Genomic DNA, 19,374 nt, shown 5'->3' on the forward strand with positions numbered 1-19,374 from the left:
AAACTTCATTAAAAAAAAGGTCAAGAGTATTTGGAGGGGTCGTCGTCTTCTTCTTCCACTAGAAAACGAGGCACAACGTATTTCTTTTGCGTCTCCATCCATCCCACTTCTCGTGCTGCTGCTGACGATGATGAGTTTTAAAAGGAAAGAAGGAATTTTCTGCAATGGGAAGGTAAGAAAATATGGCCCTCAAGAAACCTCTACTATATGAATAATATATGTAGAGCTTAAATTCGTTTTTTGACTTTGTGTTTGTCATGCCTAATTCATTACATGAAGAACTGTAATGCGTGTGACACAAAATACCAAATAGCATTGCCATTGCCATTGCCCCACACGCTATTTGGAGTGCGGCTATACATAACATATTGTAATTATATTGCATCTGCTAATCTGTCAAATTCTCGGTTTTGTTATTTTCTTCGCGTGATCTAATTTAGTTATTTTGGGTTTGTTAATTTTTTATTTTTATATACTTCACACGGTCTCAACACAAATCGTACTAATCTATCTATTATAATCGTTAATATATACACATGTTATCATATAAAATGATAAATTATCAAAACCCTAAACTCGAGCATTTTAACTTGAACTCTCGAATCGAAATCGAAAAAGTATCTGAAATTGTCTTATACTTGGTTTAAATGTGATTACACACTAATCAATATTCATTTAAAGAGGAATTGCCTTGGTTCAATCAAATATTGAAAATGGGGGAAAAGGAATTCAAGTTTTCTCGAGCGTAGAGAAAACTTATACTGGTTTTATCGGCTCTTAATCATTTCATCTTGGGTGGATGAAAAGGAGAAGGACTAGAATTTGGACCATAATCCTACATATTATTATTAATTGGCATCTTTTTCCAATATCAGTGTCTATATTATTAATCATATTTGTATGAATTTTGAAATTTTCATGATATATAATATAAAGAAACTTGAACTAAAGATAGATACACTGATATACAGACGTATAATATTACAAAGCCAACAAATGAGCTGTGTGTGTGGCTTTTCTTATATCTCTGTTTTGGTTGATGTAGATTGCTTGCTTGTACCATATATTTTAACTTAATTTATACGCAAATTAACTTGTTTTGCTCATTTGTGTTACTTTTTTCCTCACTGTCACTGCTCACCTTATTAATTAGAAACCTCAAAACTTTAATTTGTTAATATTTCTAATTAATGTTCCACAGAGGTTTCTGCCGCACTTTTGCTCATAAACACTTATAGCAAAAGCGCTTTTGTTATAAATATATTGAAATTTTTATAAAAAAAATCCAAGTGCTTCATGAAGAAGTACATAGAAAATGCTTCTCTAGAAAGCACTTATATGATTCAAAAGTACTTTTAAACTTTTTTGCCAAACGTAGTCAGAAGTGCTTTTGGTTGTCAGAAAGCGTTTTTACACCTCCCAAAAGCACTCCCAAACATGCACTTATTTTTCTAAATCAATTACAAAATCGAAAGGAAAAAAACATAGAAGAAGAAGAAGAAGAAGAAGGAAAAAAACATAGAAGAAGAAGAAGAAGAAGGAGGAAAAAACTAGCCTTTCCTTCTCTTTCTTCGACTCTTCCTTTCGTTTTCTTGGTTTCTCTAACAAAATGGGAAATAACATTACTAGCAAGTTCTTTAGTGCGTATTTGCCCGTTTTCACTGACTTATAAATTTCTTTATTTTTGGTTGGTCTCTAAACCGACTTATAAAAACTTGAAAGTGGAAACTAGCAATTGGGTGTCTTGCGTTTCTATTTTTCAAGTTGTTCTTTCACAAATCTAAAAGATTCTCCTATTCCATATAGGAATTGACAAGCAAATCTAAACACAAACCACATTGTTTTCCCATTGCCAACAAGCTTGAAACAAAACCCATTATAAAAAAAAAACGTAAGCTTTCAATTTCACCCAATTCTGTGTTTCTCCCACTGTGTGTAGGAAAGAGAAGGCAAAACAGACCCCCCACCCGATATAATCTTGTAAATACCATCAATCGCTCACATAACGGTCCTCAGAATTCCAAGGCTCTAAGCAACCATAGATTAGCTCAACCCAAGTCGCTGACATGTTCTTTTCTCCCCCTAAACTTTTGCTTGCAATCCCTTTTAAATCTCCCTAATTTGGTCAGATTTCAACTTCCTCTGATCCCATTCCATGCAGCCCTTTTCAACACTAAGAATTTTGATAATTTTACAGGTGGTAAGTCCATTCTTGCTTGAAAGATTCAACGTGGAAATCAGAGTGTGCATGAACACTGCTCTGTTTTTTTTTTGCTTCAAACTGAAATAAAAAGATTGATGGATTCCACTCATGGGTGCCCTAAACAAGTATGCGCTAAATACCCACTTTGATTTCGTGAATATGGGTTCTGCTGGTTGGGTTTTTCAGAGAAAGATGGCTCTTTTTCCTGCCTCTTTCACGCTCTCTGTCTCTGCCCTTTTGCTTACTTTGTTCAGATTTTTCAGCAAAATCTTCCTCAGGTATTCAAATTCCCAGTTGGGTTTTATAATTTAGATTTTCTTGAAATTCAGTAACTTTAACTTTATTTGTTTTCCTTCCCCTTGCAGTTTCAATAAAGACGAGAGCTCTCTGATGAACAATTCCTGTTGCTCTAGCCCTCTTTCGGGAGAAAGCAATCAAATAGTACCGAGCCGTATTGAGCCCGAAGCTACGCCCATGAAAGCTGATTCTGAGATTTGGGAGGGTGAGGATGATTCAGACTTCAATGATATTGATGATAGAGAGACGCCGGAGCCAAAGTTTGTATTTAAATTTGAGTACCAGACTAAAGAAATATTAGGCAGAAGCAATAAAGGGAATGCTAATGGTGATTCTCCTATCTTGGATATCGCTTCTCCAGCAGAAAACGAAGAGTATGTGTTCATACCTGAGAAGCTTAGCCAATTCAAAGAAGAACCACAAGTCAAAAGCAGCAGCAAATATGAATTCAAAGCTGCAGAGACTCTTAGTTGCTTCGTGGAAGAAGCAAAAGTTGCAAGCTTTACTGTCAAAGAAGTACATGCTGGTAATTCAATAGGCGTTTCCAATTCCCTTGAAGTAGCTGTTCATGAAGAAAGTCCTCAACATTCTGCAGATGGAGAAAGCAAGGAGGAGGAGTCAGAGAAGAAATCAGTCATGGAAGATCATCATTCGGATGAAGAGCAACTGGGGAGTCAAGAAAACGATTCTGCTGGTGAGAAAGTTGATTCTCATGAAGTTAACTTTTTGTCAGAAAAGCAATTTGTTGGTTCAGATTCTGACACTGATTCTATTGGTTCAAGCCATGTGTTCTCAGCTAGAAGTCAAGCTGTTGGCTCCCCTAGTTATGGGTTTCTGTCAGAAACAGATTTTGGGGAAGGAGATGAACTTGGTGCTTTAGAAGGCATTGACTTTGAGAATTTGGATATTGGTTATGAGCCTGATGGTTTTGATGAAGAAGATGAAGATATAATGGAACAACTTCGAGAACTAGAAGAGTTGCCTGGGAATGATCATCACAGCCCCAGCAGCTCCCATCCTGAAGGAGGCAGTAGCAAAGATGAAAAGCCAAAGGATGGTTCAGAAAATTCTGAAAAACCCAATGGTCAAAATTCGTCAACTAATGATTCTGAGGATTCAAACACATTAGAAACATTGTGGGAACACCAGCACTTGATAGAACAGTTGAAACTGGAGCTCAAGAAAGTCAGAGCTACTGGTCTGCCTACCATTCTTGAAGAATCTGAGTCCCCAAATATGGATGATTTGAAGCCATGGAAGATTGATGAAAAAGTCCATCATGGTGATAAAATGGGAGAGCTTCACAAATTCTACAAGAGTTACAGAGAGCGAATGCGAAAATTCGATATTCTGAATTACCAGAAGTTATATGCAATAGGTCAGTCACTCTTTACCAAGCTTCTTAATTTCATTCAGTTTTGATTTCTTCCTAGTTTCAATTCAAACCATTGCTGTTCGTGTTTTCTTCCCCAGTTTTTTTTTTTTTTTTTTTTCATTTTTCCTTTCATGTTTGTCGAAAAAGCTTAAGCATAGTTCAAAAAAGATTTTCTAACTCTTGTAATCCATTCAATTCATGGGCATGATTAACTCAACCTACTTAGGACCCACTGAATCTGTTTAGTTGATCATGGAAGAAACATGAGCCTGCTCACTTCCCAAGCATCAAGAGTGATTATTACATAAAAGTATACATACATGAACTAATTAGAGCATACCTTTCATGTCTCTCAAATGTCAGCACTTACAAAAGGCTCCTTTGCATGTGTACCTGTTTAAATATTGTCTAAAGTACCAAGTACATGTTAGCGGCTGTGCACGCAGTACATAGAGCCACCCCATTCTCCTTAATTTATGGTCAAGTGCAAAAGTTAAAGGTTCAAATCTTTTGTCCATAATGTTCAACACCATAATCATGCTTAACTTAGTAGCTCCACCAGTGTAATTATGGATTGCTTTAGTGCTCCACCATTTCTTTGTTGGTTTCTTTAGTGAAGACAAGCTGCGGAAATTCATGTGCATGAAAAGTTACTATGTAATTGTTAATTAAATTGACTTTTGGGTTAATTCTAAAATGCATAGGTGGCCAAATACATCTGCTCTGTATTTTTTATAATCTTATTGTAATTTTTAATTCACATGATCCCATTTCTGATATATTTTATGACAATCCAATGTATAGGTTTTTTGCAGTCTAAGGACTCACTACAATCGTTTTCAAGATGCAAATCCTCAGCTCCAACAGTCTCATCCTTTTGGAGATGCAAACGCAAAAAAGACTCTAATTCTGATTCTGATTCTGACCCAATGGTCAAGTTCATTAGAGAATTGCATGGTGATTTAGAAGTGGTTTATGTTGGGCAGCTGTGCCTTTCTTGGGAGTTCCTTCAATGGCAGTATGAGAAGGCCTTTGAGCTATGGGAATCTGATCCATATGGAATACGTTCGTTCAATGAAGTTGCTGACGAATTCCAACAGTTTCAAGTGCTCATGCAGAGATTTGTAGAGAATGAACGTTTCCAAGGGCCAAGGGTCGAAAATTATGTCAAGAATCGATGTGTCATGCGCAATCTTCTTCAAGTTCCAGTGATCAGAGGTAACAATTACTTTATATCAAATGCTTTTTAAAAAAAAAAAATATATATTTAGTTTATGGAAGTTGAAGATTTATTTAGAGATACTAATTCAAACGGTGTACCATGCAGGGGACAATTTAAAGGAGAAAAAGAAAGCAAGAAGGAAAGGCAAAGATGCTTATGCAATTACAAGTGACATTCTGGTGGAAATACTGGAAGAATCAATAAGGATCATTTGGCGATTCATTCGAGCCGATAAAAATGCTAATAGTACTATTGCCTGTCGAAAAACAAGACAAGAAGAACTTCAAGACTCTGATTTAAAGCTTTTAACGGAGGTCCAAACAGATCTTCTCAAGGTACGTTTTATGGCTACAAAAATGTTGTCTTGTTAAACTCTCTTGCGCGTATGTTTTATTTCCGAAAATTTGAATGTGTTTTGCTTATGAATGCAGAAGGAGAGGAAGCTTAAAGACACGTTGAGGGGTGGGAACTGCATACTAAAGAGATTCCGAAAGCATGAAGACGAAGGCACAGATCACCTGTACTTCTTCTCTCAAGTTGAAATGAAATTAGTTTCAAGGGTTTTAAACATGTCCAGTATAACAACAGAGCAACTAGTGTGGTGTCACAATAAGTTAAGCAAGATACATTTTGTGAACAGAAAGATTCGTGTAGATCCTTCCTTCTTGCTATTTCCATGCTAGTAATAATTAGCCTTTTCCTTTTCTTTTTGGTCTAACCAAACAAGTAATATTAGTTTTCCTCACTGTATATTTTGATCCCAGGCATAATGAATCATAATTATATACGGCCCACCAAAATTTGATCAAAAAATTAAATATATAAAAAGGAAAACACAATGATTTTCATAGTCTTGATAAATAAGTAAATATCCCAAATTAATGTTTTATATATATATATATGGAGGTGCAATGTGAAGATTAAGGTCCCCACACGTCTTTCCTTGCTGTGTTTGTTGGTAAGGTATGATGTCATTAACATTTTGGTTTTGGTCAAAACTTCAATGATGCTATCATTTCTTTCACCTTCGTGTCCCTTTCCTCGGGCAAAATAAATTCCGTGGAAATTTTGTGTGCTGGGTGGGTAAGCAGTTAACGACAAATTTAATGCGGTTATTTTGTTAAGTAATTGAGTAATTAACCTTGGTGGGTTTGGTTCTTCTTTTGCAAATTCCAAATTAAGGTGCATGGCAAATGTGGGTTATTGGATAAGGTTGTGTGTGCTTGTCTTTTTGCACTTTAGTTCGAATCCTCTACTCGTACATTAATATAGTTTAGAATATCGCACTTTAGAGAACTTTAGAATTTAATTTTTCTTCCAATAACATGAATAGAAATATCATAAAATAATAACTAGTTGGTTGTACACATTGAAACTCGAATTTAGTATCTAAATCTTTACCAATCCATGCTGCTTAGGCTTTCAAATTGACGAACAAACCATCTATACCAAAGTTGCAGCGTTCTTCATACCTCCCAAAAAGCATGAAAAAAACAATCGAATGATACAATCTCTTTGTCACCCCATAATAAAAGGGGCAATCTCGTAGGTCTTAGTTTGTGAAGATATATTATTAGGTGCTTCGTTTTTATTTTCCCATTAATAGAAAAACAAATTCTCGTGAATGTAGGGGAAAATAAATAATGATTTATTTTCTCAAAAAAGAGTTAGCAATTATTCATTATCATTATTTCTTTTCCCATACATTATAATTGCCAACTCTTTGCTCAAGTTAAATAAGGAAGAAATTGCAAATATAGGCTTAGCGAAATTAGCTAGAGTGGATGAATGTGCTCCTCACTATACACCCGAGTTTAAATCCCCCATTTTCCGTAGTTTAGATTTGATTTAAATAGAATATTGTTCCTAACAAAAAATTAGGAAGAAATTGGATGCTGTTTTGGTCTACACCAGAGTGCCCAATGGGCTGTGTCGTCGTTATCGACCAGCGTGGAGTTGGCTAGGCTCAGGCCCTTCCCTTCCAAGTGGGTTTTGTTTGCTTTTGGGCCCGTCCACATTTTAACTTATCTTCACATAAATCCTCACCGTCCAATACCAAAAGCTCTCCACAACCGTTAGATCTAGGGCTTCATAGCCTTCAGAACCCTATTTAAAGTCGCTCTTCTTCTTTTAGCAACCCTTTTGTTGTCGTCCGTCGCACTAAAACCCAGAGGTAGCTGAGCTTAACGAGCACTCGAAAATGGTGCAGCGGCTCACATACCGAACGCGTCACAGCTACGCCACCAAATCCAACCAGCACCGCATCGTCAAAACCCCCGGTATGTATGTTTCTTTTCATCGTTAGCATTGACCATTTTTCTGCTGAAATCTGAATGAAAGTTCAATAAGTTTTTCTGGTTTTTTAAGACGTCGTTTTGGTTGCGTTAGCTGACTTGATTTTATGGGTTGTGAATATTAGGGGGTAAGTTGGTTTATCAGACCACCAAGAAGAGAGCCAGCGGTCCAAAATGCCCTGTTACTGGGAAGAGAATCCAAGGGGTATGTCTCCTCTTTCTTGTGATTGTTCAATATTTGCATATGTTTGACTGAGTTATTAGGTTAGATTTATGGTTAGAATATAAGAATGTGTGGTTGTATTTGGTTGATGGGTGATTGCTTTGGGTCGTTGAAATTGTGTATAATGTTGTTGTTTTGGTGATTAATTGCTTTAAGAATAGATGTAATTTATCGATGATGGGCGACATTGGAGTAGTACTGGATCATGTACTCCAAATGTAGGGTTTCATAATAGGTCTGATTCTGGTACATTTGTGACACACCCTTTCTTTTGGATCCAGGTTTTGAATTTAAAATTCCTAGAAACACATACGTTATATATGCATTACCTTTGTGTACAGTATCTCTTGCTCCCCGGAGGGGCTATTGGTGTAGTGATAGTAATTAATGAGCCAGGCTCTTACATGTGCTCTTACTCTTGATGAAAGCATTGAATCTGGCTTAGTATTGTTCTAATGGGGTAGGCTTTGTATATGTTGTTCCATCTCTGTAGAAATCATTTGAAATATAACTACTTTTAATGTATAATCCGAACAAGAAAATGAGTTGGAATTTTGACAAATAGGTTCTATATTTGTTCATTTATAGTTTATCTTGCTTTGTATGATATTTGCAATTTTCTTGTTGTGGGTTGTATTTATTTGCTGTTATGTTGCTCCTACTTTCTAGACTAGTACATTTATATCGAAGTTCATTGGCAAGTTTGACCAGTAAATGACTATTTTTTATTGTATGAATTTCGGTTAACAATTTTGGTTCTTTTGCAGATTCCTCACTTGAGACCTGCAGAGTACAAGAGATCTAGATTATCCAGGAACCGCAGGACTGTGAATCGGGCTTACGGTGGTGTATTATCTGGAGGTGCTGTTAGAGAGAGGTAAATGAGTTGAAATAATTCTCGATCTGGGCTCCTGCAGTTTTTTTAATTACTATTATTATTGTATAGTTCTTATATACATGTAAATTAGTAATTGAGGCATGACATTGAGTTTTTATTTTTCAATTTGATGTAGAATCATTCGAGCTTTCTTGGTGGAAGAGCAAAAGATCGTGAAAAAGGTTCTGAAGATCCAAAAGGCCAAGGAAAAGCAGGCCGGCAAGAACTAAATGAGGCCAATAGCCTAATGAGGCAGAGTGATGGATCATTAGCCTTTTGAACTATAAGACGATATGCTTGAGCGAGATTTTGATGTTAGATTTTGTTGATTAATGAATTTGGAGCAGATTGGGAATGCTTTTATTGTTATTTTGCTACTTTGGTCACTTGGGAATTTCATATCAATGACAAATCAATTGCCTGTTTCTTGCTATGTGATATTCTTATGCGTTTTGATTTTCATCTTCATGGGCAAAGCTTGGGGGTTCATTATTTATTTGCATTTGGCACAATAACTCTCGGTCGTGCTCTGTTTTTCACCTGTCGGTCTGAGTTTCGCAACCAAGATAATTTAACATACCCAAAATGCCCATGCCAATACAACTAATACTAATTTGTAATTAACAAAGTCTCATTCTATAAAGCCAGAGCCGGAGGTTCTCCAAAAACTCCTCCGAACCTTTTTGGGTCAAGTGTTAACGAAATGAAGAAAAAGCACGCAGCATCCTTCATGAAACAGAAGGAAATGATGAGAGACAAACAAGCGACTCTTAAGAATCTGCAAAGTTTAATTCCTCATTGTTTGCAGAACGAAAGATGATAAAAACCGAAGTACACTGCCTTCACAAATTTCTTTTATGTACTTTTTGACAAAGCAAAGCAGTTAAAACTAAAACGATTTGAGCATTTTAGAATCAGAGGGAGGAGGGTACAATGGTAATCGTACCATGTCAGTGGTGACCAGTGAGTCTCAGTCCCAACCCAACCCACCCTTATCTTCCTCCCTCCCTCCTGCTATTACATTTACTGCCTCTTCCCAACTTCGAACTTCCAAGTCTCAGACACAGAGGCTTCCACTGGCCTTTTTTGGTCTTTTCTTTATCCCATTTGAATTTTGAGCTGTTCAATCAATTTTTTCAGCAGTGTAAACAATGCAAGTGTTAGCATGCAATTCTTGTCCTGTGCAATCTAATGCATTGGGGTTGGGCACTCCCAAGAACCGTTTGATAGGTCGAAGACAGCTTTGCTTTGATGGAGTCTCCTCTGCCAGCTCTCACTCTCAATCAAACAGGCCCACTCATTCCTCAGACGGCGCCGTTCCTCCCTTCTCCATTTCCACTCAAAGGTTCCTTTCCCCTCTGTTCAAATTTTCTTCAATTTTAGCAATTTAAGTTATTTTTCTATATAAGTTCATGTGTAGCCGAGCTTTTATGTTTCCTCATGCAAACGCATTATGGTAAATCTTGTGCTTTGTGTTACTGGGTGTTCGTATCATTGAAAAAGTTTTCATTTTTTTTTTTTAATGTTTCCCAGTTTTAGTTATATTTGTCATTTTGCACCCATGTGTTTCTATGTGTACATCTTTATGTTGTATCATATGATTTTAGTCTCTGGGTTTTTGCTGTTTGGTTGGAAAATTTATGTTTGTCCTTTTGACCCTTTTAGTAGCGTTCAAGAGCTGAGCAAGGATTTCGATCCATTGGTGCGCGAAGCTGCTCCTTTCACAACACGGCGGGCATTGTTTGCGAGTATATTCATGTATCCACTTTGTGATCCTTCAAGGTATTTGTCAGGTTCGCAAGATTTCAGCTTTGTCTTCAACTTAAATTTGATGATCTTGTTATGTTTGTCAAGAATCTCTTATAAGGTGTTTTAGTTTGCAAATAGTTTAAGAATGTAGATTTTGAATTATGCTTTTCAAGATTCTCATCTCCAATGTAGGTGAAGCTGAGTATTTGTTTGTTAATGTGCGACGGACTCTAGTGTAACTCTATGTGGTCCATAGTTATAAACTTATAATCAATGTTCAACAACATGGCACTTACTTTTGTTTGGTAAATTATGGGTCTACTTGATTCGATACCCTCTGATCGCCAGATTGGTCGATCCACCAGCTTCTTTTCATAGTTTTGGGGATGTTATTTATTGTAGCTTTTGTATTTGTTGCAAATGCCAAATACTCGCTTATGATGATGCAATTTACTATGGATTTACAGCTCAAGCTTTAGGGGATCCCACTGTAACAATTGAAGAAGTAACTCCCCCGGTTTTGACTTCCGGGCCACTCTTCCCCATTGAGGTCCATATTTTGTATCCCTTTATAGGAGGAATCGTTCTTTTATAGGTTTAATGCTCCATTCTTCGGATGTTTATGGCTGAATTTTGATATGCGTTATTGACAGGAAAGAATTGTCCAACTCTTTGAGAAGAACACATACTCTGTCGTTAACATTTTTGATGTGACATTGCGTCCTCAACTTAATATAACTGGTGTGGTTGAGGTGCGTGGCTGTTTTATTCAATTTTGATAACTCTCTCTCTAAGTTTCTGGAAGGAGACTAATCAATTTGGTTCACTTTTCCTTTGAACTTATTTTTGTGCTTATCACACGTGGCATACTTCCAAGTATTATAAAACGTTGTCATGCTTATAAGTGTGCAGTATTGTATGACTGCAAATAATGTTTAATATACATATAAACAGGTTCCGGAAGGAAATGGTTCAGGAGTAGTCTGGGATGGACAAGGTCACATTGTAACCAATTATCACGGTAGGATCTGATGAAGGAACTTGAAGAATTACATGTGCATATAAAAGAATTTTGTTGTAGGTCTCAAACAAGTAAATGAATACATCATCCATGATTCTACCCCTTACTGATGTTACTTATGTTATTAACCAGAACATATTGCATACTTTACATTCATTGGTAAATTTCACTAAATCTTTTAGCATCTTTGTCATTTCAAGCCTATGAATTGCAAGTTCTTTTGGAATGAAAATTTTGGCTTCATAATCTCAAGGTTTTCTTTTCAAAATGATATATTCTTGTTCTACAATGTGGCTGTACAGAGATATTTTTTTGTTTTGACTTATGATAGTAGATCATTTCATGACTATCCAATGGACTTAGATTTGAAGTTAACAATTGAGTTCTTTTATTTCCAGTAATTGGTAATGCCCTCTCAAGAAATCCAGGTCTTGGGGAGGTTGTTGCACGAGTTAACATTCTAGCATTGGAAGGGTGAGATTTTCAGAGCATTCATAGATAGACTGCTAAGCAGCGTACTTAATGCAGGAACTCATATTTCTCATTTGGTTGAATTTTTTCAAAAGGGTACAAAAGAATTTTGAGGGGAAGCTAATTGGTGCCGATCGTGCAAAGGATCTTGCTGTCTTGAAGGCAATGTTTGTTTTTGTACTTTGGATGATAGTTTTGTTCATTGGAACTGTCTTAGTAATTTACCAGCAGCTCGGTACTGATATCTCTAAATTGCTAGGTAGAAGCGTCTGAAGATCTGTTGAAGCCTATCTCTGTGGGGCACTCTTCTTCTCTAAGAGTTGGGCAGCAGTGTTTAGCAATTGGAAATCCATTTGGTTTTGATCATACCCTCACTGTCGGGGTAATTAGTGGATTGAATCGAGACATTTTCAGTCAAGCTGGAGTCACAATTAGTGGTGGAATTCAAACAGATGCAGCAATCAATCCTGGGAACAGGTTTGATTTTAATCCCTCTTTGACATGAAGGAGCTCACAGCCAGTGCCAACTTCACCCTAGTTTTTGAAAATTTGATCATTACCTTCTCCTTACTTGTTCTTACTATGGCAGTGGAGGACCCCTGTTAGATTCCAAAGGAAATTTAATTGGAATTAATACCGCAATATTTACTCAGACAGGTAAGTAATTTCATAGAACTCTAACACATATTCAAATTTGAAATTTGAGAAAACAAATATGGAAGTTGCAAATTGATTACCTCAAAATTTAAATGGTTTGGCAGGGACATCGGCTGGTGTAGGCTTTGCCATCCCATCATCAACTGTACTCAAAATCGTGCCTCAGTTGATTCAATTTGGAAAAGTATAGTTGCTAAGTATTTTTAAGCTTCCAACTGATTGTTAACTTCTTTTCACAAGTCATCATTCAATCTAACACCTTCAGCAACCCCTACTTGGTTTTATCATATAATGTACTTGGTGGTTCTTTGAACTTTGACTGTTCATACTTTTGTTGGATGAGCACAAATTGTGCCTTTGTGAAGATAGATCATTCGAAACACACTACTTAAGAAGTGTTTAATTATGTTAACCAGAAGATGCCTTACATGTTTTTTCTATTATTGCTGGTTCATCCATTTTAGGTTGTTCGAGCTGGTTTGAATTTGGAGATTGCTCCAGAGCTAGTTGCAAATCAACTCAATGTTCGATATGGAGCTCTAGTTCTGCAGGTATACTTGTTGATTTTAAGTTGCATATCAATTAATATCTCTGTCCTTCATATTCACATCTGTCCATGGACAGTTTGCTTCTTGATTGTTGCATTGACTTTATAATGCTGCAGGTCCCTGCAAATAGTGTTGCAGCAAAGGCTGGCATACTTCCCACCACAAGAGGCTTTGCTGGTAATATAGTGCTCGGGGATATCATCGTTGCGGTTGACGACAAACCTGTGAGCTGTCCCTCTCTAGCTGTTATCAATTTCCTCTCCATGCATTGTAAAAAAAGAAGGTGCTTTTATTGATGCTATGTTAACTTATATCAGGTTAAAAGCAAAGCAGAGTTCAACAGAGTGTTGGATGAATATAACGTGGGGGATAAAGTAACGTTAAAGATCCAGAGGAGCAGCGAAAATTTGGAGCTTCCCATAACATTAGAAGAAAAGAGTTCATGATAGGGCATGCTGATTTTTTTTACATGTCAATCAGCACATAATTTTCTTCAGTTTTATTATAGGAATATTAATTTTGCTCGATATTTTGATGTACAATGAGGAATTACTGTATATAATTAAATCATTAATGGGGAAAATTAGTTGATTAGTATGAATAGGTGTGAAAACGGAATTTTCATGTAAGATGAAAATAAATAAATAAAACCAACAATAACAAAAAATAAGAAGTCGATCACTTGATATAATATCAATATTATTGATTAATTATACACGTCACTGCAGCAACTTGTGGTCTATCAACTCATTCCCGAACGCAATTTTAATTTAGTTTGATGTGAGACAAAATTGCATAATTTAGTTGATGTGAGAAAATCCCATGAATATTTTTATATCCCATGTATCAAATTTAGTATTAAGACCAGGTTTGTCTTTGTGTTGTCTTTTTCCATTTTGCTTCCAAGTTTCTAACACCATGTCAGATTCTTTAGACATCCCAATCAAATTCACATCACCAATTTCCAATAATCTGGCAATTGCATACAAATTCTCCTCATTTTTTCAATGCAAATTACTTTGGGTTTGGTTTTACCATACCATTAAAAAGTAAACAAATTATTGGTTTATAATCCTGATTGTGACTGCTGCTGCAGGGAGCTCTGTCTCTCAAATTAATAATAAGGTTTGAACAGTAACTTAGCAGGGAAGCAACGAGACAGGATTCTTAGGTTATTTTAAGTCACAGATATTGAAAGAATGTTGCTTTCAAACAGATTTATCTTTAATTAATTATTCTAAAAACATATTATATATGTGATTAAGAATGTTGATAATGATCCATAAATCTGTAATAAGATGATAAAATTCCCTTTAACTCTAGTTAAGCTTAATAATTGCAATTTGATTACTCATTTATTCGTGTGGAGTTGCTATTATTGACTCCTATCTTAGAAAACAAGAACCTTAATTATTCTTTTCACAGTAATATTAATTGAATAATTATTAATTACAGCTTGTTTAAGATTGGTTAAGATAAGAACGAGTCGAAAATTTATCCCACAAGAAGCCTAATTTCATTACAACTTAATTAGCTACTTTCTAGACTTTGTTCAAATTTGAAAATGGTGTGCATGGGTTGAAGTGTTGCTTAAACAATTTACACACAATATAAAGCATTAAATTAATAATTCAAGTTAGCTTGGAATTTGAAGTGGTTAAGAAAAACCAAACTTTGCAGATGTGAGTTAGGCTAGTTGGTCAAGTTTGTTCCTCTTTAATTTACATTACAGTCAGGGACGGACCTATGCTATGTACAACATGGGCTATAGCCTAGGTTAGTTTTTTTCTTTTCTTATTCTTAGTGTTAATGTTTAAGTATATATGATGAAAAGTTGTTGGCATTTGTTAGTGTAAAATAGGCTTTTTAAACAAATAAAATAAAAATGATATGTTCTCAAATTAAATTTATATATATTTATGATCAATTCCATAAGCCTCCTTTAAGGGTTTAGTCAAGCCTAAAATCTAACAGTCCAGTATGGTAAATCTAGCTCACCCCATTTTAAAATGCTGGGTCCATCTCTGATTACAGTAGTTTAGAATATCGTTTTCTAAATAATAAAAAAAGAAAAAGGAGAAATCAATATTATAATTTGCATTAAAATACAGAAACCATGCAATATTAGTCAATAACATTGATGGTGGATTTGTCTCGTACTCGTAGGGAACATAGTTGTGTTTAGATGGTTGATGTTTGCAGAGAAAGAGGTTAGAAAACTTGGGGATCCAACTTTCAACTTAGGTTGCACGCATGGGTTCCAAAATCCAAGGTCAAGGAACAGACAACAAGGGTTGCAAACGAGGATCTAGTATCTGGGGAAATTCACTAAAATTTGAGTCTCCATTTGGCATTATTAATTTGACCAAAAAGGGTTCTTTCTTCACCTATTAAATAAATTAATTGATGCTTCATGGCTTGCCATTTATGTAGCAAACATGGTTAGCAAACTTCAGCAACCGACAATTAGTTTATTAAATCCAAACACAGTGAACTTAGTTATCTTAATTAAACTTGTTTAGAGACAAGATTAATGCTAGTGGCTCTCTCTTGTTGACATGAGCAGCTATCTCTTTGTAGCATCTCAGTGGACTAGCATGAGTTTTTGAGGAAACCCAAGTCTCAATTCTTTGGAAGAAATGCAGCATCTCAAAACTGGTGTCTGGAAGTACCAAAAAGATTTTTCTTTTTCTTTTTGGGCTGTGACAATACCCAAAAGAAATGTGGGAATTAGGAATTTTGGATTCCAATGTTCGTGAAATCAAGGGGTTTGACCTGTGCCTTACCAGTTCTTATTAACTAATGGCAAGACTTGACAAAACTAAGGCAGATCTTTTCATTGTTTCAATATGAACGGATATCAAACCAAACATAAAAGGTTGAAATATTAAACATGGTTCATATCTTTTGAAGTTGAACACACAAATTTTTTTAAAAATAAAACAGAAAAATTATAAAGAAATCTACACACAAAAAAAACCTGTAGCAGTTAAGCATCTCTGTATCTTTTAAAGGAGAAATACTTGTGTGGAACGGGAATATCGTGTTATCTTCGGTCAATCATTGTATACTCACTTGATATAACGTGATTGACCGAGATAGCAAAACAGTAATATCTCCATTTCACAAAAGTTTTTCTGCTTTTGAAGACATGATTTTTCAACCTTTTGTTTTTGTTTGTTCATAATTTGTTGCATGTCAGCAACTTTAAAGGTCAGATGACATCACTAGTCAAATTATGAACTCAAGTAGTTGAACTGCCCTTTGTTACAGTTTGGTGAACAGTCTGAATTTACCCTAAATAGAGCTGTCCAAAAACAATTTTAGCTCAAACAGCGCACTGTTTGTCTAACCTTGTCATCACTGCAGCAAATGCAGCTACCATATTCTTGTAATTTCTGGATGTACTGGTAATTTAGTAAAATATATTAGTTTGTTCATTTTACCAATTTACCATCATCCTTTCTTGCCTTCTTATTGTTGGGTTATATCAGTGAGTGACCAAGTGTGTAATTAAAGATTAGTCCGGTGGTTTATTTTGCATGGTGTCTTTTTCTACTGGTTGAAGCCAAGTAGACCAATATAAAAGAGGTTGATATGCTTCAGCTACCCCAATTAGTATACTTAATCACTGGTTTTGGAATATCTTAAGATTAAAATATCAACTGACACGTCACGTTTTCATATGTGGCAGATGAGGGAATGGAACAGAAATGGCATTTTTGGATCCAGGGATGCCAGAAACATTTCTATTTTCCTCACAACTCAGAAGGGTCTCAGAGGAATTTTTTTTTTTTTTTTTTTTTTTTTTTTTTTTTTTGCATAGATAGCCTTAGATTGACTCTTAATTTTGAGCCTTTTGTATTGAAAATTGGTTCATCGTACATGGTTAGCAAAAAAACAATGCAAGCAAAGATTATTTAAGAGGTTAATATAATATTATGACAAGGAACCTGTGTTTTGTCAGTTTGCATTTGGTCGTTTGAAGATAAAAAGGGTGGTTTCTATAAGCTGAACTTGTGGATGCATGTGTGAAAGCAACTTGGTATTTAAAAACTCCAAAAAATTGCTGAATTTGTAGACTCTTTGAGATCCTTAATTTGGATTTAAATAACCCCCTCATGCAGTTCAAGAAGCACACCAACTTATAATTCAATAAAATCCCATTCACTTCTTGGTAGCTGTTGTTTAAAAGACTTTGAGGCTCTCAGCTTCTGCTTACCAAGTCATACTGATTTTCGTGCAAACGTACTCTCCTCCATAGTCACCCTGAAAGGGCGGCCGAAGCTTCGGAACCAGACCCCTTCTCAGGTGGCACATGAGATGATAGCTTTGGATGCAGTGAACAAAATATTACTGTGAGCTCATTCTAAAGAACCAGACCAGCTTCAAAGCTTAAGCTTAGAGATTATTTCTCAAGGGTCTGGTTTCGTTTCCGAAATACTTTTAAGCATCCCAAACTGTCTTTTCCACCTTTAGAGAAGGAAGAGAAATATGGATGAGAAGAATGACATGGACAAGATTGATGATGTGATGTTGCCTGGCTTTCGTTTTCATCCCACTGATGAGGAGCTCGTTGGGTTTTACCTCAGGAGAAAAATTCAGCAGAGGCATCTCCCCATTGAGTTGATTAAGCAAGTTGACATTTACAAATATGATCCCTGGGATCTTCCAAGTAAGATAGCTTGTCTCTTATTCATGCTTTCTTCAGAAATGGCTCTAAACTGTTTCATGTTTGGGTTTTGGTTGCAAAGATTTGTGTCTGATTTTTAACTCTAGCCACCCAGCAACATGAAATTTTTCTCGTTTTCATGTATATGATGATTTCATATTTATTTTTCATATTTTAGTTCTTGTTACTGAACTTGCAAGTTGTATTTGATATGTGCAAGCAGAGCTGGCAAGTACTGGGGAGAAAGAATGGTACTTCTACTGCCCAAGAGACAGGAAATACAGGAACAGTGCTAGGCCTAATCGAGTCACAGGAGCTGGGTTTTGGAAAGCAACTGGAACAGACAGGCCTATTTATTCTTCTGAAGGCTCCAAGTGCATAGGTTTGAAGAAGTCCCTTGTGTTCTACAGAGGCAGAGCTGCTAAGGGGATCAAAACTGACTGGATGATGCATGAATTTCGGTTACCTTCTCTCTCAGAGTCGGCACCACCACCAAAAAAGCTCTTGGATAAAAGCCTTCCGGCAAATGTAAGTCTTGGTTATTTTTTCCCTCTCTCTTTGTTTTAAAGCTGTGTTTTGGGTTTTAATTCAACACATCATTTTGTACAGGATGCATGGGCAATTTGTAGGATTTTCAAGAAGACAAACTCCATGGCACAGAGAGCTCTTTCTCACTCTTGGGGGTCTCCATTCCCGGAACCTACAGCAGCATCTGGTTTACTCAATCAAGGTGCACACTGCACTCAGTTCAGCTCAGAGAACATGTCGTGCACAACTGACATAGGATCATCCATCCAGTTTTGGAGCAACAATGACTTGCAACAAGCTTCTAATGCCAGCTACTCTGCCTTCGACACTCTCCCTTATAAACCCATCAATCCCACAGGATCCAAACCCTCCATATTTGATGCAGATCAATTTCCCAATGGCTTCATGTTCTCTCCAGTGGAAATGTCAGGACCCATCAGCCCTGCCTTGATTGGTGATTTGAGTAACACAACTGGAAGCATAGACTTTGATGGTTCACAACAGCAACAGTTCAGCGGCTTTTCGATCAAATTGTCACAGAATCAGATGCAGGGAAACATGGAAACAGGAGAAAATGAAGGGGGCATCAGGAAGAACTTAAGTAGTAGCACAAGCCATGCTAATAATAATAATAATAATAATGGCCAGTGGGGAAGCATCAGACCAATTGCATTTCCCTTCAGTTTGGGTTCAGATGATGATGCTTGGAAGCCTACTCTGCCATCAGATTCACCACCTTGTCCAAGTGACATGTCCACTAGCTATTCTACAAACAAATGCTACACTTGATTGAATTCATTTTATCTTCTTCTAGCTAGTATCAAAATCATACTCTCTTTAGTGTGTCACTGTACAGTTTCCTACATTCCAATTTATACAAGTTAGGCAAAATATATTTTGTTTCTATTGTGTAGTAATACTACTTGGGGAAATGAGTTACACTACAAGCTATAACTAGCACCAACCAAGTGAAATAATTACCATGAAGATTTTGGGGTGTTTGTTGGATTGGCACAGGTCTTTGGTATGCTTCCAAGTGATCCTGCGTTCAAAGCCCTGTCATACCCGGATGTGTAGGTTTCTAACTTTGCCAAAAAAAAAAAAAAATGGTAATTAACAGATTGATGATAAAGCTAAAAAATATAAAATTGGTAATTAACAGAGTATATTGGGCTCCACCCAGACATATTTGGCCCAAATGAATGCCACTAGTGGGCTGAATTTTGAAAATTTGAGT

The 19,374-nt window shown here is 36.2% G+C and overlaps 4 protein-coding genes across 5 annotated transcripts; all 4 read left to right on the top strand.

Annotated features, from left to right (window-relative positions):
- Positions 1 to 1,705: 1,705 nt before the first annotated feature.
- LOC117623084 lies at positions 1,706 to 5,803 on the top strand. Its single transcript, XM_034353939.1, has 5 exons — positions 1,706 to 2,481; positions 2,569 to 3,878; positions 4,680 to 5,093; positions 5,203 to 5,432; positions 5,529 to 5,803. The coding sequence occupies exons 1-5, from the start codon at positions 2,312 to 2,314 to the stop codon at positions 5,778 to 5,780; spliced, it is 2,376 nt and encodes a 791-aa protein (XP_034209830.1). The 5' UTR covers positions 1,706 to 2,311; the 3' UTR covers positions 5,781 to 5,803.
- Positions 5,804 to 7,224: 1,421 nt separating this feature from the next.
- Positions 7,225 to 8,924, top strand: LOC117622701 (60S ribosomal protein L34). The gene is made up of 4 exons (XM_034353461.1): positions 7,225 to 7,376; positions 7,517 to 7,596; positions 8,382 to 8,491; positions 8,628 to 8,924. Exons 1-4 carry the CDS (start codon positions 7,298 to 7,300, stop codon positions 8,719 to 8,721), a joined length of 363 nt encoding a protein of 120 aa, XP_034209352.1. The 5' UTR covers positions 7,225 to 7,297; the 3' UTR covers positions 8,722 to 8,924.
- A 501-nt stretch (positions 8,925 to 9,425) lies between these two features.
- On the top strand, positions 9,426 to 13,534 carry LOC117622285 (protease Do-like 8, chloroplastic). Of its 2 annotated transcripts, none has more exons than XM_034352910.1 (13): positions 9,426 to 9,836; positions 10,157 to 10,284; positions 10,708 to 10,790; positions 10,894 to 10,992; positions 11,195 to 11,261; positions 11,660 to 11,735; positions 11,828 to 11,894; positions 11,992 to 12,209; positions 12,322 to 12,389; positions 12,494 to 12,573; positions 12,854 to 12,940; positions 13,054 to 13,161; positions 13,255 to 13,534. In XM_034352910.1, the coding sequence occupies exons 1-13, from the start codon at positions 9,643 to 9,645 to the stop codon at positions 13,381 to 13,383; spliced, it is 1,404 nt and encodes a 467-aa protein (XP_034208801.1). In that variant the 5' UTR covers positions 9,426 to 9,642; the 3' UTR covers positions 13,384 to 13,534. The 2 variants fall into 2 exon arrangements, with proteins under 2 accessions (XP_034208801.1, XP_034208802.1); XM_034352911.1 differs by having other exon boundaries at positions 10,160 to 10,284.
- Positions 13,535 to 17,431: 3,897 nt separating this feature from the next.
- On the top strand, positions 17,432 to 18,926 carry LOC117623267 (protein FEZ-like). The gene is made up of 3 exons (XM_034354179.1): positions 17,432 to 17,612; positions 17,833 to 18,137; positions 18,219 to 18,926. Exons 1-3 carry the CDS (start codon positions 17,432 to 17,434, stop codon positions 18,924 to 18,926), a joined length of 1,194 nt encoding a protein of 397 aa, XP_034210070.1.
- Positions 18,927 to 19,374: the final 448 nt, after the last annotated feature.

Source organism: Prunus dulcis, chromosome 3 (genome assembly GCF_902201215.1).
Source record: "Prunus dulcis chromosome 3, ALMONDv2, whole genome shotgun sequence".
In the NCBI taxonomy this organism is placed as follows: domain Eukaryota; kingdom Viridiplantae; phylum Streptophyta; class Magnoliopsida; order Rosales; family Rosaceae; genus Prunus; species Prunus dulcis.